The sequence below is a fragment of the Otolemur garnettii genome, unplaced genomic scaffold (assembly GCF_000181295.1).
Source record: "Otolemur garnettii isolate 467f Iridium unplaced genomic scaffold, OtoGar3 scaffold00002, whole genome shotgun sequence".
NCBI classification, from domain to species: Eukaryota; Metazoa; Chordata; class Mammalia; order Primates; family Galagidae; genus Otolemur; species Otolemur garnettii.
In genome coordinates, this window is record NW_003852397.1 from 50,133,882 (window position 1) to 50,152,487 (window position 18,606).

The following is an 18,606-nucleotide window of genomic DNA, read 5'->3' on the forward strand; positions in this document are numbered from 1 at the left end:
CCTTGACTTCAGTGAATTATAGAGCCGAATTCCATCGGCTGCACCACAAATTTGAACTAAATCCTCCTTTGTTAGTTTTAGTAAGTCGGCACCTGGAGAACAGCAAAGAAACTCTTTTCAAATAAATGGAAAAGGAACAAATAGAATAGACTGCTTTACAGGTGTCTGTCTTTACTCAGTTGAATGTCTTTCAGAACAATCACAGATGCCCTGAATATACACATACACACCAATGTAAGACAGGACATACACAGCTGTCCCTCTGGGCCAGAAAATCCGGCTTTTCTATGTTCTGCATCACAAAGGCGCTTAGAAGCCCAGATGCCAGTCAGTCCAATCAATGAGCAGGACCTACAGAGGAAGGTTGACTCCCCCGGCAGGTTTTACTCCCTACCTTATGAGTGGCTGGGTTGTAGCTGTATACAGATTCTAACCCCAGACAGATAAACCTTGACATCACCCAGACCAATGTTTTATTCTACGAAAGTCAGGAGGGAAGTCCAGAGTTAGACTTGCTTGAAGTCCAACAATGAGTTGGAAGCAGAGTTAGGACCAGGCCTTGTTCTATGGAAACACGCGGTATGGAGTCAAACACTCTGTAACACAATTCTTCCACAGCAGCCAGTTCTTTCAGGATAGCACAGCAGAGAGCCACACTTTATATCCAAAGACTTCTCTCCTGAGTGCATGCTGGGTCGCATGTCATTTACAAGGGTAAATGTACCTCTCGAAAGTTTCCTGGGATATCACTTGGAGAAGCACTGCTTGATACCTTTTAAATTCCATGTTCAGTATGTAAGAAAAAACCTTACATGTAAGTATATAAAAACTAAACCTGAGTACATTCATACCGTGAAGTACTACTCAGCATTTCAAGTGTAAGGATGTGGTGGCTAGGAGTCACTTTGAAGTGCCACAGAAAGGTGGGAGAGGCAGCAGAAAGCAAGACTAACCAAAGGCTGGCAATTTCTGGAGCTGGGGTTCGGTTATGGGGGAGTTCGTCATAATCTCCTACTTTTTATGTCTGAATGTGTCTATAATCTTCCGTTCTACCTTTTTTATAATACTAACAGTCGGAATACAGTTTATTGGAGAAATCAAGATGCTTTGGGGATGAAGTCATGACTTCCATATGACAAACATCCATTATATACAAGAGAAGATAATGGAGTTGGCATTCTGTGTTTAAGGGCTTGACTGTGAAAACCTAATAAATTTTTGGTTTGTAAAAGAAATAAAGACCAGAGAAGCACATTTTCCATGAGACATGAGCATTGATGGAGCTGCTGTATGAGGTCAGGTTATCAGACTGGCTCTCTCCTGTCTCTTCTGACCAGAGATGTTTGTGCACGCCCTTAACTCACACAGAGAACCAGACAGATGACTGCGTATACAACCCTTCCTGAAATGTGAATGCCCAGAGAGGCTCGGAGCAACATGCCTCAGTCTCCTCACCTTTCTATTATTAGCGGTGCAACTTGGGTTATGTGCCAAAGGGGTACGCCAGCTCTCCATTCACCTTCTCAGAGGGCCCAGGGTAAGGAAAGACAGGCCAAGCCACATGACCACTAGAGCAGTGAAAACAGCTTAGAGCTCTTCAGACAGAAAAATGTATTATCTGGCTTTGTGCCTGTGCTTAGTGGATAGGGCGCTGGCCATATACACCGAGGCAGGTGGGTTCAAAACCGGCCAGGGCCTGCTAAACAACAATGACAACTACAACAACAACAACAAAAATAGCTGGACGTTATGGTGGGCGCCTGTAGTCCCAGCCACTTGGGAGGCTGAGGTAAGAGAATCACTTAAGCCTAAGAGTTTGAGGTTGCTGTGAGCTGTGACACCACAGCATTCTACTAAGGGCAATGTACTGAGACTCTGTCTCAAAAAGAAAATATATGTATATATACGTATATATACACACACACGCACACATAACACACATATATATTTGCCTAATAGGAGTAACCTGGGGCCTCTCTCAGTTCCAAGTGCCATAGCCTTTTCTGTGTTATGCTTTTCATCTGCCTTCCTTACAAGTGTACAAGATATCTCTCCATCCTGAAATTTTCCACTTTCTAGTTTTCACACATAAAAAGCTTTATTAATCATGTGAAAATGTGGATACCAGCTAGCAAATGACTTCTATCTGGTACTCTGATTTTAAAGAGACAAAGAGCTACATGGGGAGTAAATATTATAAAAACATTACAATAAATGGCATAACAGGAGCCATACCCTTTGTGAAATGAAGCTTTCCTTCATGCTGAGTGTGTGCGCCCATGTGTTCTGTCCTCCTGAAGGGATCGAGCTGCATGTTAATGTTTGTTTCCTACACTGCAGGCGCAGGAAAGCTCACTGCCACTTTACTGTTACTCAGCACTTCTCAGGACACATTGGTAGGAGTTCTCTAGGAAACAGGTTCCAGGGCCAAGTATATTTGGGAAATGCTGCTGCCCCTGCCTCACCTGGCCTACCTGTTACTGTCTCTCTAAACAAGGTTCCTGCAGCCCCCCCACCTAGAGAAGCACTATTTGGTACCTTTTAAAATACTCTTAGCTCACTATGCAAGACAAAAACTTAAGTATATAAAAAGCACATCCAATTACATTAATAGCACAGAATACTATTCAACAATAAAAAAGATTCAACTACTGATACACTCAACATCTTAAGTGGTCATTATGTTAAGTAAAATATGCCAAGCTCAAAAGGTTATATACTGTATGATTTCATTTATATGACATCCCCAAATGACAAAATCATATAAGTAGAACGTGGTTTAGTGGTTGCCAGGGATTGGGGATGGTAAAGGGAGGTGTATGGCTGTGACTCTATAAAGGCAGCAAAAGGGTGATCCTTGTGGTAATGGCAGAATTCTGCATCTTAACTGCAGGGGTGGTGATAACATGACTCAGAACTACATACACACGCTGGGCTGACCATCAGCTTCCTGACTTTGATACTGTACTATAATTACGTGAGAAACTGAGTGAAGAAACACTGGAACATACTAGCTTTGTAACTTACTGTAAGAAAATTACTTCAAAGTACAGTTAAAATGAAAAGGATATCATGCAGAACTATATACAGATATACACAAATGAGCACCTACTCATTAACTCTGGTAAAACTGTAAATTTGTACCAGTGTGAATTCCCTGGCTATAAAAGTGAATAGTAACAGGTATACAAAATACTCGTTTTAGGAGGAAATGGGTGACGGATTCACAGAACTTCCTCATTACTTCTCTCTATATTTTATTGCAACTTCATATGTATCTACAAGTATTTCAAACTTAAAAGGTTAATTCAAACAGAAACAAACAAAACACTTTTACACATGTATAAACACATACACATACCTGAAAAATTAGAAAACAGTCTTGTGTAGGAAGAGAACCTGTTTTTGAGCAACCACTGCTGTGTTTCCTGGATCGTGGCTGAAGGCTGGATTTGCTATTAAAGAAAATGAACATAAAAGAAGCCATTCAAACTTACAAAAATAACCTCACACTGGCCTTATATTTAAACAAGACACAGAAAGCCTCAAGAGTTTGACGTAAAAAACACCCAAGAAAAAAAAAAAACACCCAAGAAGAATGAAAGTCCGACTACTCTTAACAACCCAAGTAATAACTCATGTCCTTATCAGAAATTTAAAAATGCAGACCTGAAGGCATTAATAGTTTTAAGGAAAACATACTTACTTCACCAGAGGCCTGTGAAACTCCATCTCCCTGATGATTTGGAGAAGAAGAATTGCTGAGGAGAAAGGAAAAGGAAGGAAAGGATAGTTTTACTTTGTGTGTGTGACACACTCACACGTTTTTTTATTAGATCATATTTGTGCACATTAATTCTATCATGGGATATAGGTGTTATTTCCATATACAATCTGAAATACTTTCATCCAATTGGCCAACACAGCCATCATGTCCTTCTCATAATTGTTGTGTTAAGACATTTATATTCAACATTTAAATTGAGACATTACAGGCTGTTAAATCATAAAACCATTAACATAGGGCAACATTGTGGAAGAAAGCTATCTAAATTTGCAACAAAAATGTGGACAAAACAGGTTAGGGTGAGGACAGGATGATAAGATTAAGACACAAAGAGGATACAGAAGACTGTGTCTTAAATTTGTGCTACCTTCTTCATCCCTTCTAACAAGAAATTTAAGTTTTCTGAAAGAAAAGGATTCCCCCAATTACTCCAGGGATGCCCCCACATGAAGAAGACTCATTCATTTTAGTTAGGGGGAAAAAAGTGAAAAATAAAATTAGGTACATAGCTAAAAATCATGAGCTATATAAGAAATGGTGTAAGAGGCTCAGCACCCTTAGCTCAGTGTAGGGCTCCAGCCACATACATCGAGGCTGGTGGGTTCAAGTCCACTTCAGCCTGCTAAACAACAATGACAAATGCAACCAAAAAAATTGCCAGGTGTTGTAGAGGGCACCTATAGTCCCAGCTACTTGGGAGGCTGAGGCAAGAGAATTGCTTAAGCCCCAGGGTTTGAGGTTGCTGTGAGCTGTGATGCCACAGCACTCTACCAAGGGCCACATAGTGAGAGACTGTGTCAAAAAAAAAAAAAAAAAGAAAGAAAGAAAGAAATGAAAGAAAGAATTCTAAGCAAAAACATAAAATGTTACCCCTTTAATACAAATAACCAAGATTAAAGAGATTTCTAGAGAATAAAAGAAACAAAATACCTCTATACTTGTGTTTCTAAATAAAATGAAATGAAACACAACTCCCCAGGGATTGTGGCCACTTTCCTGGCCCTTGAACACCAATTCTTAACAGCTGTACTTCAGTTAGTTAGCTTCATTATGTGGACAGTTTATACTCTTCTCCACCCACTAGACCATACATTTCTTCAGACAGGAATTTACCTCTTTGCACACTCATGTGTCACAACACCTAGAAACAGTGTCAGGGACACTGAGCTCTCAGGAAATACCCAGTCAAGTAGAGAGTACATGAATTCACAGCTTATCTTCAAAGTCATAATAATTGTCTATGATTATTGAGACTAGTCTGACTTGGAAATTAATCCCTCTTACATGGATGGTATAACATGCTGGTCCTCTGCTCTCTCTTCTGTGTTTTCAAGAGTATTTTTCTACTCTTAAAGCACAATTGCCTACATCAAAACAAGCTGCCTTGTCAGTTTATCTATCCATTTCCTCAGGGGAAAAAGTTTTGGTTTTGTTATTTTTTTTCTTATCAGATCCTGTCAGCCCAACTAGGGGTTTTAGATATTGAAAAAAGAGAACCTTTTCCTTTGTGATCTTAACTATCATAATTTTCCTTCTCTAGAAGAATCTTCCTAAAACCAGGGAACTTCAATCAGAACCACTCTGTTAGTTCTTCAGCAAAGCCCCCAGGAATAGAAAAGTCCCCATAGGGCACCACTGCTCTTAAGAGCACCCCAGATGCAGTCAGTCTCCTGTGCCCACCCCAGGCTCACTAGATTCTTAGTTGCCAGTCAAGGCCACATAATGGAATAAACAGAGTCCACCAATCCCATTTCTAAAACCACAGTAAGTCTTTAGAAACTGAAAGACCTTCCTCTAATTTTAGAAATACATTATATCTACCGGAAGGGAAAAAGAAATAGGGCATAAAATAAGCCATTTCAGACAGTGAACACCGAAAACACATGTACTGCACAATAAACATAATCCTAATATTCGGGTCATAGTTTTACCTTAACAATTTATTCTCTCCTTGTCTATGAATCCATTAATGTTGCCTTTAACCTCACAAAGAACATATCTTGGCTGTATCTTGAAAAATGCACCTTCTCTATAATTCCCAGAGTGGCCAATGTGTGAGGCACAAAGGACCAGGAGCAAAAAACTATGGTAGGTGAGAAAAAGACAATGCTTGCCCTCCGACCCTGAAGTAGAGGCTGCCTCTGATTAGTGTATACTTCAGACACAGTACCAAAACTAGGTTGCTGTACATGGGAAGGAAAGGAAGTGAAGGTGCTTGAGCATCAGTTAGCCTGTGGCACACAGTCACACAAACCAGATACCTGTCTGGGACACTGCAGGTGCTCTGCTGTGGGGAGGTGAAAGCAGGCGCTGGGGAAGGGCTGTTATTCACATAAGCTGTGGGGGCATCAGGCCACGGGGAACACTAAGGACAGAAACAGAAATAAGTTAGTGACATGCTTTTAAGTATGTGGAAGAAATATTTTGTAATTCACTCTATTCTGGCCAAATACAAGACACTTGACACTTCTGTGTGTATCAATCTTACAGACACATGTCGAATTTACTTCCATGTGGCAAGAAAAATTTTACCTGCTGTTTGTGTCTAGATACTGATTAATCTTAGAGAAGACCTGAAGTGATGACAGCAGCAAAAATTTATAAAGGCATTTAAAATATATACTTAAGCATAATTTGCTGTTAAGAACTTTCACCTCCCTCTTTACCCCAAATCCTCTTTATCACTTCCCCCCACAGGCACTTGGGGGGAGTGCCTGTGGGGGGAAGTTTTAGAACAGCAAAGACAAAGAAAGGATTCTATCAAAGTTTTAGAACAGCATAGACAAGAAAGGATTCATAGCAACATCTGACGTCACCCGTGGTGACTTGGACAGGTATCTCTGTCCCACCTAGTGCTGCTTTCACCCTGTGCCATAAGGACCTACCTCACCAGTACCACTGCTTCCTTGATATCCCTTAAGATTAATAAGCCCCAAGTAAGACTAGACAAACCCAGCCTCATCAACTGTGAACAGTACTACCTCTATCTATGTTTACTTATTTATATTTTCTGCCTTAGGCAAAATTCTATCCAGAGATAGAGCAAAGATACAAAGACACACTGACTATTACAGTTAGGAAAGTTGAAAAAGCCAAAGTCAAAAGCATGCTGAGCAGGTCAGGGTAATCTTAAATAGAAGTCTTCAAACCTCAAGTAGAGAGAGAATACATTTCCCTCTATAAGTATTCTTTCTAAAACCAATCTGCCTAAGGATGGAGTTTTGGGGTCCCCTTTCACAAACATCCTTCCACCATTTTATATAAGTACAGTATCACATCTAACCACAGTCCTGGAGTACAAGACTCTCGCCAGAGCCAAACAAAAGATATTAGGATACATGTTATGAAAGCACATGACTCCAATGACTAAAAGAGGTTTTCTCTATATTAGGTGATATTCAGGTCTTTGCTTTCAAAATAATTCAGGCAGACCTATGTCAATGTATTTAAAGTCAGATAATCTACTAGATCCTCAAAAGATCACTAGATTTTTGGCAGATGACTTACAAGGAATTCCAAGACCTGAATGACACTGATGAAATAAAGACTTAAAGTTTCTCTTATCTAGGCTCGGCGCCTATAGCTCAACCGGCTAAGGCGCCAGCCACGTACACCTAAGGTGGCGGGTTCGAATCCCCAGCCCGGACCCGCCAAACAACAATGACGGCTGCAACCAAAAAATAGCCGGGCGTTGTGGCGGGCGCCTGTGGTCCCAGCTACTTGGGAGGCGGAGGCAGGAGACTCGCTTCAGCCCAGGAGTTGGAGGTTGCTGTGAGCTGTAATGCCATGGCACTCTACCCAGGGGGACAGCTTGAGGCTCTGTCTCAAAAAAAAAAAAAAAAAGTTTCTCTTATCTATAAAAACTAGAAATTAGATACTACCTTTTCTCATCACTCAAGATATATTTCCAAAACATTTTTACATTTAATAATTTATTCATTAAAATTTGTATAATTTGTTTTGATAAATTGGCACTAATACGATTTAAATTTTTAAACTCAAGAGTCACAGGTAATTTAAAAATTAAAATTTTAATTTATATAAGCTATGTTGTAAAAAAGTAATTACAGCAATCATTAAGGATCTTCAGGCATGTAAGTATGTTGGTTTAGGATCCAGTTTAAGGAAAGTGGAATTAAAAACATGATGACCAAGAAGGAAAAGCAGAATAAAATTTAGGATTTAACTAAAGAGCTCAATCATGAACTTTTAAGATCAACAATGGTAGGTATCAAATTGCTATGCTAGTTAGATTCCTTCCACAGGATGCACTTTAAGAGTAATGTAATAGTTTTATCTTAGATTGTAAATACAAATATTCACCATGCCAGAAAATTGCCTCCTTTGCAATTATTTAAATTTGTGATGAAAACTTTCAGATGTCAACCTGAAAATACGCACGGAAATATATACTTTTTTTTTTTTGAGACAGAGTTTGATTTTGTCACCCTCAGTAGAGTGCTGTAATGTCATAGCTCACAGCAACTTTAAACTCTTGGGCTCAAATGATTCTCAGTCCTCAGCCTCCTGAGTAGCTAGGACTACAGGAGACAAGGTCTCCCTCTATCTCAGAGGCTGGTCTCGAACCTTTGAGTTCAGGGCAATCCACCAGCTTGGGCCTCCCAAAGTGCTAGGATTATAGGCATGAGCCACCATGCCCAGCCTGGAAATATGTATGATTTAAAAATTGTTTTCAGTAGGACAGTGGAGAAGCAAAGAAACTGAAACACCCCAGGGGCAGAAACCAGGTCTTTACAATCATTATAGGGGCTTAAAAACTCATGTTTGATACCCACCAAAAGCAGTGGATTCAAGAAAACAGAAATCCATAATCACAACATTCTTTACAACTGCCCAATTATATATCCCCTCCAAAAAATGAGAGAAATGACTGCAGACATAGTGTTTCAATTATTACCAGTTGATTTTTAAGGAAGAAATCTGACCAGACAACTTTGCTAAACTGCATGGCGTATCAATTTTACTACAAATGATACTTTATACAACAATGCCTGTTTTCTTAAAACTAGGGCCTTTTTCTTTCCACCTTACAAATTATCACTACCTGCCTCAGTTCATGCAGTTTGAGGAACCCAAGACCTGTGAGCTGAAAAGCAATTCTAATCACTTATCAGTGTCACATGCTCACCGTTACCTCCACTACCTGATTTTCCTAGTGTAACATCTTGCCCAGATAGAAAGTATAATAATGTAGCATATAGCACGCACATCTGAATAATGTAAACCTTTAATATTAAAAATATCAGGTTTCCTCAAATTTGCTTTGGTAATTACTGCCAGGTTTTTAAAGAAATGAAGCCATCAAAAAGCTTCAAGTTAGTATGGCAAAGTAAAGTAGAGACACCAACTATACTGAAACTCCAAAAATATAGTGTAACTATTTCATTTTTTACGCTTAGATTCTTTTAACAGTAGAAAAGTAGTGTTGTTAAAAGTAAGCAACAGTGCAGTGTCTGCTCCCAAGGATAACACCTGGCCTTGACGCATACAGTTACTTGTGAACACATTCCTTCTCCCAGGTAGATTCAAGAATAATGACCCATTTTAGGCTGCAGAAATTGGCAGCCCTGATTTGAGCAAATCAAATACAGCTTGGAGGCAAAGACCAACAGACACAGTAAGGGCGTTGTGCAGCATCTCCTGGGAACCAGCAGTAGTGACTATTCAGTGCGAGACCACTTCCTACAGCACTTTTTATACTTTAACAGTAAGTCTGGATATCCCTTTTTACTGCAAGTCAATTGTAGTTAGATGAAAACTGTAAGAACTTTTGGCCTTCCTTTATAGGCACTTAAATTAATATATGAAATTCTAGAGACTTTCTTTTTTAAGGGGTTAATTTTTACTCTAGTTTTTAAAAATAGGTTTAAAAGATGAGCTAACTACCCCAAGATGCACCTTAACTTAAACAAATGCAGCCAGGGCGGCAAGCAACATACTAGGAAGATGTGAAATCCCAGGCCAGTGAACTGCTGACGTTTTGCATACTTTAGACTTGAGTTAAGAATCATTGAAAATTTACCAACAACGTTTTCATCTTCAGATTACCTCTGGGCTATAGATTTCTTTTATATATGAATTATCAGAACCCATTTCTTTAAATTAATTAGATGGCTGATACTAGGAGGGTAAAAGTGATTTGAGTTACCAGGATTCCCCCCCCCCCAACAAGGAAATTTACTAAGAACCATTTGTGGGTCCTTGGCTGGGAAATTAAAAGAAGATAAAAACAAAATTGGAGGGACAGGTGTTTTAGGGAAGGAGCATATAGTTGTTTCAACGACCTTTGATTTGAATCAAAAAAGCCCAGTTAAAGAAAATACAACATGTGTGCTCTCCATAGTATTAGAATGAGTACATTTTCAGTTTTGATTTCATAGAGAAACTGTTAAAACATTTTTACTCAATGATTTAATTTGGAAGTGAGTTTCTTGTGATAGTGCTTGTGACAGTGACTTTTAAAGTCTACAGTTAATCAAGATATATGTATAAGAATGAAAAATCTGTTTTTGGCACCTTAATAGTGCAAACACTACAATGATGGCTACAATAGCCATTAATATGTATAGTGGCAATTATTCTTAAAATTCTTTAATACTCTATGTTTATATTTACTGCAAGTATATAGCTGATCTAAGTTTGCTTAATAGGATAATCCTTTATGGACTTAGATGGAGAGTCACATCCTTAATAAAGATTTGCTATACTCAACCTGTCAAAGCTCATATTCAACCAAAAGCCCCCTGACTGCATGTTGGGGGAAACCAGGTCTAAGTGTAGCCAAGTGAACTACTTTGGCCTGAAGCATTAAGTCGCAATGCAGGTGCCAAGAAGAAAGGCTAATGCAGTCAAAGATTTTCTTCTACCAGTGCTGCCAAACAGGCTTTAAAAGCACAGACAGACACACATTCTTACACTACATGCAGGGAAATGTGACATAAAGAATTGCACATGTTAATGTCAAGCTTGCTGCCATCATTTCTCTAAGTATCCACAAAATTTTCTTATCAGGTATACACATGAGAAAGTAAAACCTTTTTTAATTACACAAAAAATGATAAGTATTTCACTAAAGAAAGTATTTTTAATTAATTTCAGTGCTCTTGAAGGAGGTGTGTGTGTGAAGGAGAGAAACGGAGGGAAGGAGGGAGGGGAAGGAGACAGGGAGGGAGGACATATCTCTGAGTGTCTTTTTCTCCCTCCAAAACCACCCATATGGTCAACATTGTTTTTGCTTTGTTTTAAAGTGTTAGATTTAGGAAATTTTCCTCAGTGAGGAACAAACAGAAAGCAGGATGTCTAAACAAAAGCAAATTAAATCAAGACATGGACATCAAAAACAATTTTGGCTTTACTTTGTGGTGGACGTTGGTCCTATATCTAACACTGCACAAGGTTTCTTGCACAATGAAAAGAGAAGCAGAAGTCCCTTACACTGCCTCGCTTTGCCAGAGAATCACCGTAGTCTGCTGGCAAAGTCCGCTTGCTGGACTTTTTCTGCTCATGTTCAACTGCATCTTCAATTATAGGCTCAAGCCTCATCTGGACAAACACCAAAGATTGGGATCAATGTCTTTTCATTATACAAAGAAAGATCTAATACCCTGTTTCATGTTTCTGCAGTCCAATTAAACAAATGATGAGTAACAGGATTCAAAGTTAAAGAAAATGCAAAACCCCAGCAGTGAGAAAAATTGGACATTCTAGGCCCCAACTTAATCTCTTGTCAACTTCAAGGTTGTTGAGGTCTGTTTCTGAGACCTCATTGGGATTTCAGCATCTTCATTCAAGATCCCACCCAGGAAACTAATCTATCAAATCCCCAAATTTAAATAAAATAATTTCCCCACAAATTTCACAAATGTCACATCAATCTACCACCCAATCTTCCCCAACCCCACTGTAGCAAAATTCACGTTAGAGATGATGCAAACCTCTCCTTTTCTTCCAAAACCGAATGCTGCTCTACATTACCTCTGTGAGGATTGTGGTATCATATGATGGCTGATACTTTTCTTTTTCATGAGCTGTTCTCTTCTCCATCTTCTCTCGATCAGTTTTTTGTTTTCTGTCTGCACCTTTAGGCTTAAAAACAAAGTATATTATTTCATCCATCAGGATGCAGACAAACAACTGTACAAGCAAAACTGAGCCCTAATTGTTGAAAGCCTGGTTCTATCTCTTACCTTAAAAACTTTGATTTGGCAGCTAGCTGAGTGTAGATGATCTGTGTATTCCCCATTTTCATTTTGCTTAAAGGTGTCAACCTGGATCCTAAAAGGCACTCCCTTTTCACCTCCATGCTTCCGAGGAGTAAATTCTGTGCTGATGCAGTGTACCTATAAAACAATTCAAGCTGCAATAGATTCAACATGCCTTCCATTGATTATCTTTTCATTTTGTTCCTTCTTGGACATTCTGTCACCACCATAAATTCAAGATCCTTTCAAAGAAACGTGCACATATTAGCCAAATTATTTCTTTGGAATCTCTCTAATTGTTTTTAATACTCAAATTCACTTTCACAAATCCTACTGAGCTCTTCTGGACTTTCTAAGAATGACCTTTTACCTGTTATAACGCCTTCTTTCTAATACAAGACTTGCTCTGATCGGGGTCCAACAGTAGACTGCCTTCTTATGTATGTCACCTACCTCCACCCCAACCCTTGGGTCTGTCACCACCTTCCTATGTATGTCACCTACCTCCACCCCAACTATATGCTGCTCTGAGACCCAAGGTCCTAAAGCCCTGCTCAATCCACAGCAATCCTCATTGCATCATTTAGCACTTCTGCTATTTGCACTTTACTACCATTACCCCTGTTCTAGCCAGCCAATGGCCTTACTACTACTACTATTCCTACACACACCAATGTGTGTTACTTTGCCTGGGGAACCCCATGGGCCAGAATATCCACTGTTCTTGCTATCTGTATGTATCTAAACTCTGGTTAACCCTTCAAAGTCCATTCAAGATCCTGGGGACAATACTTATCTTGCACCACCATAGATAATGATAGCCTTAGGGTGCCACATAGAGTTAACAGCAAGACCTTGATCATTTCTGACTGCTATACATCAAACAACTATATTTTAAAACTGATCTCTGCAATATGACAACACAACCTGAGATGTAAGTTCAGGTCTTACATTACTTTCATTTACTACATACCTAGTTACTGTATTAGATAAATACACACAGTAAGAAAGAACATTCAACTAGGCCAGGGGAGGTGACTCATGCCTATAACCCTAGCACTCTGGAAGGTTGCGGCGGGGAGATCACTTGAGCTTAGGAGTTCGAGACGAGCCTGAGCAAGAGCAAGACCCCATCTCTACTGAAAATAGAAAAATTAGTGGGGCATCATGGCAAGTGCCTGTAATCCCAGCTACTTGGGAGACTAAGGCAAGAGGATCGCTTGAGCCCAAGAGTTTGAGATTGCTGTGAGCTATGATGCCACAGCATTCTACCCAAGGGTGACAGAGTGAGACTATCTCCAAAAAAAAAGAATATTCAACTAATATAATCACCATGTTCCTAGTGATTATTAATTGATGGGGAATGATATCTGGTAGACCACAAAAATGCAAAATACTTATGATTATTTCCAATTCATGCAAACTGTAGTCTACTTTGGCTGGTTACCAATTAAGTGGTTTTCCTTTTCCACGTATTACTCACTCAGTAGTTCAAATTCTACCATTTACAAATTTGGACATAGTGGGTATCTTTTTTCATAATAATATTATGCGATTTTTAAAAATTCATCTCTTAAGAGGCACATGGTAAGTATTTATGGATGAAATTATATATTTGAGACTTGCTTCAAAGTATTCCAACAATAACTAAAACTGGGGGATACTACTAATAACTATTAAAAGCCAGGTGATGGGTACATAGAGAATTCATTATTATTTTATTCTGAGCATTTGAAATATTCAGTATTAGTATGACTTTTAAATACTGCTTGAAAGAATTTAAAAACCTCAAACTTTCGGGCAGTGCCTGTGGCTCAAAGGAGTAGGGCGCCAGCCCCATATGCCAGAGGTGGTGGGTTCAAACCCAGCCCTGGCCAAAAAAAAAACTGCAAAAAAACCCCAAAGAAACAAAAACCTCAAACTTTCTTCAATCATATCCTTTTATTTTTATTGGGAGACAGAGTCTCACTTTGTCACCATGACAGAGGTATCATACAGTGCCATGGTATCATAGCTCACAACAACCTCAAACTCTTGGGCTCAAGTTATCCTTTTGCCTCAGCTTCCTGAGTAACCCAGACAACAGGTGCCTGCCATAATACTGACTATTTTTTAGAGACAGGGCCTTGCTCTTGCTCATGCTGGTTTCAAACTTGTGAGCTCAAGCAATCCACCCACCTCAGCCTCCCAGGTGCTGAGATTATCAGTGTGAGCCACCACCTTTTAAGTGATAGTTTTTGTTCAAGAGAAATAAAGCTCACAAAAAAGACATTTTGATTATTGTGATTATCAGTGGCAAAAATAACATTTGAATAATGCTTTACATATCACAGAATGTCTTTATATATGTTAGTCTATAATGGGATGGACTCAGTAGATTAAACCAAATTTAACTGTATATACAGAGTGGACATAAAGTCCGGGTGCAATTTATTACATTAAACTATTTTAAATTGCACACAAATTTTATTTCCACCCTGTATATTATAAAAAAGACATTACAAGACAGTTACAATAAGTATTTAAAGGAAATGATATCATGTATCAAGAATTCAATCCTACCATGGACTTTTTTTTTTTTTTTCAGACAGTCTTACTCTGTCACCTTACCCAGCCATCTGTCATGGAATACAGGTAGGTAGAGTGCCATGGTGTCATAGCTCATAGCAAACTCAACCTCATGGGCTTAAGTGATCCTCATAGGCTCAAACTCATGGCCTCAGCCTCCTGAGTAGCTAAGACTACAGGCACCTGTCATGATGCCCAGCTAATTTTTCTATATTTAATAGAGATAGGGTCTCACCCTTGCTCAGGCTAGTCTGGAATTCTTTAGCATAAGTAATCCACCTGCCTAGGTCTCCCAGAGTGCTAGGATTATAGGCCTGAGCCACCACACCCAGCCACCCAGCCCTACCATGGACTTCTAATGGACTAGGTTAGCATGCTTCTAATAAAGTAAAAAGCCAAACCTGAATGAAAGCAGATGTGCGTTTTGCAGGGTCCCACAGAAATTCAACTGCATTTAACTGGCTTAGATTTGTCCTCATGTCAATTATTCCCACAGACATTGGAATATCTGTATTTTAAAAAGAAGTTACATAAAAATTCATCCACTTTAAATAATTAAAGAACTTACTAAATTATGTTCTAATGAAATAATAACCACACTGAACTTTTTCATCAATGTTCTCCATGGTTAACTTCTTCAACATCAAAATTCACTTAATAAGTACTACAGTTTCTCTTACCATAGTATTTTATTTTATGTATGTATATATTTATTTATTTGTAGACAAGAGTCTCACTATGTCGCCCTTACTAGAGTGCCGTGGCATCACAGCTCATAACAACCTCAAACTCTTGGGCTCAAGAGATTCTCTTATCTCAGCCTCCCAAGTAGCTGGGACTACAGGCACCCATCACAATGCTCAGCTATTTTTTGGTTGTAGTTATTGTTTGGCAGGTCTGGGCCAGGTTTGAACCTGCCAACTCCAGTGTATGTGGCTGGCACCCTAGCCACTGAGGTACATGCACCAAGCCTGGTATTTCATTTTATTAAGAACACAAGAGACAGTGCCAAGTAAGAATTAAGAATTAGTTTCAAAATCACAGAATTCCTGGTTCAGGTTAATTCAGCGCCAAAAAACTATTTCACTTTTTAACTATACAACAACTCTCAAGGGCCACAGGATCTACTAACAACAAAACTTTCTCCATAAAAGTAATTACATGTGCTGCAATGCAGTAACAGGCATAGCTAAGTAATACCCACGTCTCCATGGTCCTTTGAGCCCTGTCTATACCTAAATCAAGAAGTCTGTCTCCTGGGCGATTCCACTTCCAACCTTCAAGTTGCTGATGCTCTGTATATTGTAGCCGTCTGTCATGGAATACAACCCTTATGATGCTCTGTGGAACAAGTGGGGAAAATGAGTACTTTTAAACTGTTCCAGCTAAAACACAGAGGCATTTTCACTTCTTATATATTAATCTACCACAGTACAGCATACAAAAACAGATTCTGCTTTTAACATCCCATAAGTGAACTTTTCTGCTCTTAGATTCCTCAGTTATGGTACAAAGAATTATAACTCAAAAGTAAAAAGCACAAATGAAATGGTTACTTACATGTAAGTTGATAAAACAATTTGATATTGTAACTCAAAATTAAGATACATGCCTCCCTAAAATTAGTAAGAATTACATTACTATAATGAAAATAATAGCTACACACTAGAATTATTAGAATGAAATAATATAAACAGAGTAGAGAAACCCAAGCATAATGGCAAAGACTTTGTTAATTTAAAATAATAGTTAACAAGTTAGTTTACTTTAAAAGATAGTCAATATATCAGCCAACTTGGCAAAAACAACCCAAAAACCTAAAAACCTGCCCACTCTCTCAAAAAGAGAATCTAAATCAGCAGTTCTCAACCTGTGGGTCACGACCCCTTTGGGGGTCAAACAACTCTTTCACAGGGGTCACCTAAATACATCCTGCATATCAGATATTTATATTACGATTCATAACAGTAGCAAAATTAACAGTTATGAAGTAGCAACAAAAATAATTTTATGGTTGGGGGTCACCACAACATGAGGAACTGTATTAAAGGGTCGCGGCATTAGAAAGGTTGAGAACCACTGAAAATGCAAACTGCACTCTCAACTATGATTTGCAAGTGAGATTACCTGAGGTAGTAAGCAATTAAAAAAATACTTATCACCGATAAAATTTTATCCAAATACTCAAATTCCTAGGAGAGACTTTACTCCACAAAATCTAGGCCAATTCTCTATTCTCTAAGCATTCCTCTTCACCTCTCATAGGTCTGGGTATCAACTACTATTTCATTCCAGTAACAGCATAGTTAAGTTATTAAAATGCATTCAGACACCAGATTTGCCGTAATTAATGTTTCTGAAGTATGATGCAGTAAGATAACTGTATTTTCTTTCTTTCTTTTTTTTTTTCCTGAGACAGGAGTCTCATTTTGTCACCCTCAGTAGAGTGCTGTGGTGTCACAGCTCATAGCAACCTCCAAGTCCTGGGCTTAAGTGATTCTCTTGCCTCAGCCTCCCAAGTAGCTGGGACTAGAGATATCCGCCATAATCCCCAGCTATTTTTTGTTGCAGTTGCTTCTGCTGTTTTAGTTGGCTGGGGCCGGGTTTGAACCTGCCACCCTCTGTATATGGAGCTGGCACCCTACTAGCTGAGCCACAGGCACCGCCCCAGATAACTGTATTTTCATTAAGTCTCTACTGATTTGAACAGGAAATCATTTGTTGAGCAATACATAAAAATACAATTTTAGTACCCTGCTTCGCCCACCCCTCATATACTATCCAAAATATAGCTGACAAATATTTTGAAGGAAACTACTTAAAAGTCATAATTCTTTGAGATAGTTAAAAAAGGAGGCCAAGTCAATAGTTAGGACTAATGTGGAGAAAGTCTACAGGGCTCAGTTGCTGCTCTGGTGCATGCCCATCCTCCCCATCTACACCCATATCTAGATGGCCTACCAAGACAATAACCAGCATCTGTTGCATACCACCCCCTGCCAGTGGCAAAGCCCTGCCAGTGGCAAAGCCCTCCCAGTGACAGTGCCTGGGCTAGTGGCAGCCCCGAGACACCAATGCCAGTAGGCTGGCCAGTTGATCTCTCAGAAGAAAGTGTAGCATGATAATATCACAATTCTGATCGTTTCATATTCAGTACAACCAGACTAAATATATTGAGATGAAAAAAATATTAGAATATAGATACTAGAGCTTTACTAAGCTCCATTCTAAACAGTCAGACTGATATATTACAGTAAGGGGGATGAAAAGAGGACCAAAGTTAAGGATATAAAAGAAAACATCTAGTATTATAGCTCTTTCAGAATTTGTCTAGCAGATTTTCTGGTTTATAGTGTACATACACACAAACAAAAGAAAAACAAGAAAACTTCTCAAATGAAACCGCAAGAGAGAAAATCATTATCTGGACATTATTTAGTTCTGACTAAAAGGAGACTGAACACACCTTCAGAACTAGCAATTGACCAAGGGCCGTGGCAGTAAGACAAAACAGAACAAGTAGAGAAAGCATTTCATTGAGTAGGTTCAGCACCTTCAAGAAGTTCTAAAGCACTTTCGATAACCCATCATTTGATTCTCAAGTTTAAATAGTACAGTCAAAGATCATAGACCCTAGAGGGCTATAGTATATTTTAGGGATCCTCTAACTGAGGAAGATGTGATTCCAAAAAAATTCATCCTGTAGTCCTTGGCAGTAGTTGTGAATTGCAGGTTAAGTTCACAGGATATAACCAGATGTATTCTGGCATATCCACAAAAAAATCCACATGTGGCTTATCAAATGGAAATCGAACCCAATATAAAACCTTTTAAAAATTAACCCTTTTCCATTAGTGGGGTAAATGTTTAGAAATACTGATGCTTTCAAAATAGTGTTATCCAGATAGGACAGTGTCATGTCAGCAAAACATTCACTGTGCATTTATGGCTAATGGTTTCTATATTGTCAACAGTTCATTATCACATGCTGGAGTATCACTTTCGCCTTTAATTCTTTTTTTTTTTTTT

At 38.9% G+C, this 18,606-nt stretch overlaps 1 protein-coding gene and 1 pseudogene across 2 annotated transcripts in view; one reads left to right on the forward strand and one right to left on the reverse strand.

Moving 5' to 3' along the window:
- The window catches only part of UBP1 (upstream binding protein 1), a 61,153-nt gene that overhangs the window by 8,111 nt on the left and 34,436 nt on the right, over window positions 1–18,606 (reverse strand). The window contains exons 4-12 of one of the 2 annotated variants that reach the window (XM_023513907.1): window positions 15,813–15,918; window positions 14,979–15,085; window positions 11,995–12,147; window positions 11,783–11,893; window positions 11,243–11,350; window positions 6,049–6,152; window positions 3,707–3,761; window positions 3,362–3,455; window positions 4–92 (exon numbers count right to left, since the gene is read on the reverse strand). In XM_023513907.1, coding sequence (XP_023369675.1) covers window positions 4–92; window positions 3,362–3,455; window positions 3,707–3,761; window positions 6,049–6,152; window positions 11,243–11,350; window positions 11,783–11,893; window positions 11,995–12,147; window positions 14,979–15,085; window positions 15,813–15,918 — 927 coding nt within the window. The remainder of the gene's footprint in view (window positions 1–3; window positions 93–3,361; window positions 3,456–3,706; window positions 3,762–6,048; window positions 6,153–11,242; window positions 11,351–11,782; window positions 11,894–11,994; window positions 12,148–14,978; window positions 15,086–15,812; window positions 15,919–18,606) is intronic. The other variant, XM_023513908.1, reaches the window with a different exon arrangement.
- LOC111725778 lies at window positions 17,881–17,938 on the forward strand (annotated as a pseudogene).